At 42.9% G+C, this 6095-nt stretch overlaps 1 protein-coding gene across 1 annotated transcript in view; it reads right to left on the reverse strand.

Annotated features, from left to right (window-relative positions):
- The window catches only part of VAV2 (vav guanine nucleotide exchange factor 2), a 321762-nt gene that overhangs the window by 26595 nt on the left and 289072 nt on the right, over window positions 1-6095 (reverse strand). The window contains exons 14-16 of the mRNA XM_019510306.1: window positions 4990-5076; window positions 2976-3061; window positions 1425-1557 (exon numbers count right to left, since the gene is read on the reverse strand). Of these exons, the coding sequence (XP_019365851.1) occupies window positions 1425-1557; window positions 2976-3061; window positions 4990-5076 (306 nt within the window). The remainder of the gene's footprint in view (window positions 1-1424; window positions 1558-2975; window positions 3062-4989; window positions 5077-6095) is intronic.

A 6095-nucleotide genomic window follows, 5' to 3' on the forward strand; every position in this document is an offset into this window, starting at 1 on the left:
GAATGCTTCGGGAACAAAGCTTTGGGGTTTGGGCTCGGGCCTCTGCTTTACCTTCCTCTCTTTGGTCACCTCTCCAATTAGGTCTCTGGAAAGAGTAGTGCGGGAGTAGTGAAAAGATGGACTTTGAATTTCTAATGACCACTGCAACACATGACTTGAGGGTTAACTCTATGCTGCACACCAAGGCCAACTGGAACGTTTTGGTACCAGAAGGGAGAGAGTAACCGGCTCCAAAAGATCAGGTCCCTGGTACTAAAGCTAAGGGAGATTCTCTATTTGCAGTCACCCAGAAAGGACCTTTTCCCCATGAAGGGCAGTGACATATATGCATGCAAGCCGGGTCATTACAACATTAACAAAAAATAAAGCAGGTCTTGTGGTTTGCTTACCATTTTTCCATGAGACTAGAAAGCATGGGAGAGCAAAGTGGAAATATAGCTCATTAAAACACAATGCTACCAGTATCTCTTCAGCATCCTAGCAGCAAAGCCACCAATTCTTTCCAAAACGGGATATGAGTTCCTGGCCACTTTCTTGCTTATGATGCCTGTTAGTTAAGTCCAAGGGTGGATGGAGTTGCTCAACTATGTTGTCATCCCCTAATTTTTCTACTTGGGAGGCCCTTGACCCAAGTCAAAACCAAGCAGTGTACAAATACCAAACAGTATTTGCAAGTGAGGGAACAGTTTCTGAAGAGCATTCCCAATGCAAGAAATGCTGCAGACCCACACTAGAAACCTGCAATGCTGAAAAATGAGGTGCTGCTTCTGCAGCTTCAACTATCATCTACTGAGGAGCAGGTCCAAGAAATTACAAAGGTCCCATCAGACACATGCTCCCAAGAGCTTTGACTATTTTCAAGACAGACCCATTTTAATGGCGTGATGGACACCACCAGTGCAATGAACTGCTCTTAGTTGTGCTCTCCCCCGCCCTCCCAAAAGTCACCAGAGGTTCATTTGCCATTAGGTAGTCTGAAAACCAGAGAATGATAAAGCTCTGATCTCATAACATCACCACCGTGGTGCATTTAATGGTGTAACAGCTGCCATGTTTGCTATCGCCCATCACACCATCATGCATATGCCCTAACCCTTTTTCTTCTATCCTGTTTTGGGGGCTGCTTATCTATTCCTCTTCTGTCCAAATTGTGCTCTCTAAAGGTGTCTTCTCTACTGCCAGAGTAACTTCATCTGTTTTAGTCAACTCATTCTAACTTCTTGAGGGTTTGCAGATTCTGGGATCAAGGGACCAGGCTCAATCTCCATTAACAAGCATTTTCAATCTCTGAAGGCTGCTTTAAAATAACAAGACTTATTGTCTGCTGTTTGTGGGCAACTGAGGGGAAAGGGATGCCCAAGGGTCCCAGCCTGAATGGTTAAGAAAAGCTAGTCAGCAGGACTAAGAGGGCTTTTTCTGCCTACCTTTTTAATGTCCTTGTTGTTCATCGGATCGTCGGTCATCTTATGGAAGAACAGCTCAATAATTTCCTTCAGCTCATAATTGTAGCCTTTTCTTTTGCAGACGATTACGACTTTATCAAATAAAAATAAATACCTGCCAACAAAACCCAAATCCAACACCTAATTATACACACCTTTCCGAGAAGGCATCGAGAAGGCTCTGCGGAGGCTACCCCTGGCCAGAGCTGTTAAACATTCCTACCAGCATAATAATTTAATGCTAAGGCACTGTGTGTCAATGCAGCTCTAGATAATGCCCTAGCAAATGAGGACAAAATGTCTAGAAATGTGGGGCCAAGTGTCCCTTTGGTGTCATTCAGCTCAGGTTACAATACAAAATTTAGCCCATGGATCATTCGAATGGAAGTTCTTTAGTGGCAAGGGAGGAACACAGTGAAAACCAAATCAAAGGTTAAATTTTGCTTGGGAAAATTTCTTTGGGGGAATAATTCTTCTTCTAAGGAAAAGTTCTGACTTTTGCTTAGATGGCTCTCAAAGGAAAGGTAAGGCTTTTAAAGGTTTCTCCTATCTATGCAAGCCAGGCATTCAACAGACATCTCAGCTTTGCTTCCTGAATGACTGTGATCCAGAACACTAGCCAGATGCTTTGTATTTCAGTCGCAGGTACCCCCTAGGAAAGACAGCACACTGCAAAGCGAAAAGCCCACCACCTCTCTTTGAACTGCTGGCTAGATCAACCTAGCAAAGAGAATCTCCTCCATAGACAAGCGGATCATTTTACTCCACAGAAAAAGGGAACACTTTTCCTCTGAGTGCAAGCAATGCAGGACTCAAAGTCAGTTTAAATCACTGTTAACTTAACTTCAGTTTCCAAACCTGTACATGTTGGCACTGAACCTAAAATGGAACATGGAACATTTTTATTTGCAAAGCCCCAGGGTGCTTTAGATCTACAAACCCAGAGATTTAAAGTACCAAAATATAACCCTGGCACTTCACTGTGCAAGAAGCCTGTGGACTCTACAATTCCAATTATTTTGTACTTCCATATCTGACCTGGAAGCTCTACCTCCAGGCATCCGGAGAGATGTGACTGGGGCCTACATTTAAACACATGAAGCGAGCACCCTCCTCACTTCGGAGTGTGGCATTCACCATCCAAATCTGATTTCAGACCTACGTTTTGCAGCTTGTCTATAACTTCCTCGTCATGGGCCACTTAGTTTCCAATACTGACTGGAGGTCAGCAGCTGAAAGTCGCACCGATGGCAGCTCTCACAACTAACAGCACCACAAACAGCAAATAGGATATTTAGGCTTTTAACACTTTTTGCTTTTACAAGTCATTTTGGTCTCTTACTGTAAGCAGCCCTGAGCCTTTGTTGGGAAGGGTGGCATAAAAAAAAACTAATGTATAAATACAATAGTAAGACCACCATCCAGTTACACTGGAGTCCATCAGGGTGCATCCAAGAAGGGGGACTTCAGGTTTTTTGGTGCATGTCGTAACCTCATCCCTTTTGCTATTTAATTCCTCCTTCAGCCACTTACCTGTCCTGCTTCGTGTGGTTTACTATTGAACGCACTTTCAGTTCACCATCTATCTTCGGCCTCCCGAATTCTTCCAGTTTCACTTGCTGTGGAGAGCAAAATCCAGCTTAGATGTCACAGCAAGGAGAGGTCTGAAACGTTGAAAGGCTCTGAACTGAAAAGACGTCAGAGCGCTCCTCTCATAAAAATAAATGAGATATTTCCCTAAGAAAACAAAGAAGAAAGACCTTCCCTACTGAAGCCCGACTGAGATCTGAAAACAGGCACGCAGCAAAATCATTCGGGGCCAAATCTGTAAAATAACTGTACAAAAGCACACCACTGTAGGAATGATGCTGGCTCTGATGAACCTCCTCACAACAGGTGAATATTCCCAGGTCCCAGTAAGAAAAGGAGGCTCTTTCTTGCAAAATGATATCCTAGGCCACTTCCAGTGTAGTTTGCACTGAGCGGCATAGATTCATATAACCAGCATCACCTAAAGCAATGCTGAATTCCAGGTGGATCACTAGCACCATTGAGAAGGGTCTATGCCAGTTGTGTTAGGATCCAGATTAAGAGGAGGTTAGTTACTGCTGGACTCAGATGACCAACCAAGGCAATGTTTTGTGTGCAAGGTCTAGCAATCCCACCCCTCTTGCAAGATGCCAGCTCAGGAGGGAAGAACTCTCATGAGATGAGCTTCTCTCACAGCATTTTCTACGAAGAGTGATACAAGAATACTGGACCCCTTCTGGCTCTGGCTGCTCCAAAATCAGAAATTTGGAAGAGACTGGGGTCTAAAGTTCTTGTCTGGGCTTTTGTTAGGCTACAAAACTCACAAACAAAATGCTCCCCAGCATTGAGTGGTATTAATAGCTCCACCTACACAGTGCTTTTTTTTTTTTTTTTTTAAAACATAAAACAAATTCTTGAATCAAGTGTCACTGTTGATAAGAAATATAAATATTGCAAACAGCTGTGTGTATTATCTGTCATTACTGCATGGCTGCCCTTTACAGGTTCTTATGCATAATAAGAATAAATCCACAACTTCCAGCATGGAGAAATGAAATTAAGCACAAAGCAGAACGTGCGTGGGATTGATTTGAAGAAAGGAATGACGGCTTTGCTAACATTTCATCTTCCACATGTCATACCAGCTCTCTGACTGCAGTGGGGAAAAGCAGATGCTTAAAACTCCCATTTGAATTCCAAATGTTATAGAACATGGTGTTTAATTGTTTGTACAGATCAGGGTTTATTGTAATGGGGTCTATCAAAATCTATGAGCCGGAAAAGCTCACATCCCACTGATTTTTCTCAGGTTTCTCCTGAAAAGGAAGGATGCTGTCCCAGCTGTCAAATACTCATCTAAGAGAGACAGCTCTGTCCTGAAACAGACTTGGGGTAAAACAGCATCACATAAGCTCCTGCGGGCTTTCAGGAACCATTGGCCTCAACTGCACCTCACTGCATCAGGTCTTCAGGAGGTATCTCAGAGGGTTTTAAAAAATCAGATCTGATTGCATTTGGTCCTTACGTTTTCGGAGTGACATACTTCACAATACATTAGTCCTTTCCCATGATTTAGTGATGTTTATTCATCTGCTCCGTTACCATTACAGTGTAATAACATATTTTAAAATAGCAGCCAGATGCGAGATTTTCTGAGAAAAAAAACTCAGATGCCTAATATTAGTGGCATAAGGATATAAAGTATGGGAAAATTAATGGGAAAAATGATATCAGAGATGAAGTAGATGTTAAAATGTGTAAGTGCCATTTTTGAAATGTGAAGAAAATAAATCCGGAGATAGCAATAAGAGACTGACCAAGCCAAAATGAGTCTTTCATAGATAACAAACAGAGGGTACAAGTAAGATTTATTAATGGAGCAGGGGGGCTGGACTCGATGATCTGACTAGGACCCTTCCAGCCCTAAACTTCTGTGAATCTGTGTATGGAAAGTTAATGTATATTAATAAAGTTAAAATAGAAAGAAGGAAAAGAGGGAGAAATAGGTCAAACTTACCAAGTTTTCTATAGAGCTCTGAAATTCACTTATTTTCTTTAAGGTTTCTTTGTCTCTCTTGACTTCATTTATGTACATGGCCAAGTCCTGAATGGAAAACAAACGTTAATTCAGTTTTCCTTGTTCCCTCCTAATCAAGAATCCTTGTTAAAAATGTGATAATATACAAGTGGCCACTTTGCCAAGCAAAGATATCAGCCACACTGAAGGAATGTGAACAAAAAGCAGCACTTTCTGAATGGAAGCTTTGTCAAGGGGAAAATTCAACTGGAAACTCAGAATGAGTTCAGAATATTTCTGCTGGATTGAAAACCATAATCCGTTGATCGACAAGGTTCTTTGGGTGAATATGATATCTTTTATTAGACCAGCTTCAATAGTTGGAAAAAAAATTTTTGGCGAGTTTGGCAAGTATGTCCTTAGACCAACACAGCTACAACCTACATCCCTATAATCCACTGATTAAACACAAGCATGTGGGTCACATAAGCAAGTCTGGGATCACTCCCCATACTGGCTGTGTCAGTACTCTGCTCTCCCACACTGCCTACTATAGCATTAAACCCATCTGAAAGGTATTGGTGTGAAACACTCTCCCACCCTTTCCCCTCATGCCCTTCTTGGGCAAGTTACTTATTCAACCAGACAGGTACTGTAATTCTGCTGATGAACAGGAGAGGGCAGGTAGCTGAACTAGCATTAGAAGCACAGGGAAGATTTAGGGGATATTGGTTGTAGCTGTGTTGGTCTAAGGCAGGGGTGGGCAAAATATGGCCCCGGGGCCATTCTATCTGGCCCATGGGGCCCATAAACATTTAGAAAATGTAATATTTATTTGCTCCTGGCTGCCTGTCAAAGATGACAGGAGCCATGGGCAGCAGGACCCAGGGAAAACCAGCAGTAGGACCCAGCAGCAAGGCCCACCCAGCTTTACCCCCCCGAAACAGAAGTCCCTGCCTAGCAAAGGCTTCTGGCCTGGGACTGTGGGATTGTTCCTGCTTTCCTGAGCCGGCGAGGGAAATGTGAACAGCTTGCCAAAACTTGGTAAGTGGCCCTTCGCCTGAAATAACTGCCCACCCCTGGTCAAAGGACATAGGAAGACAAGG

The sequence above is a fragment of the Gavialis gangeticus genome, unplaced genomic scaffold, assembly GCF_001723915.1.
Source record: "Gavialis gangeticus isolate Ggan-Ray unplaced genomic scaffold, GavGan_comp1, whole genome shotgun sequence".
In the NCBI taxonomy this organism is placed as follows: domain Eukaryota; kingdom Metazoa; phylum Chordata; order Crocodylia; family Gavialidae; genus Gavialis; species Gavialis gangeticus.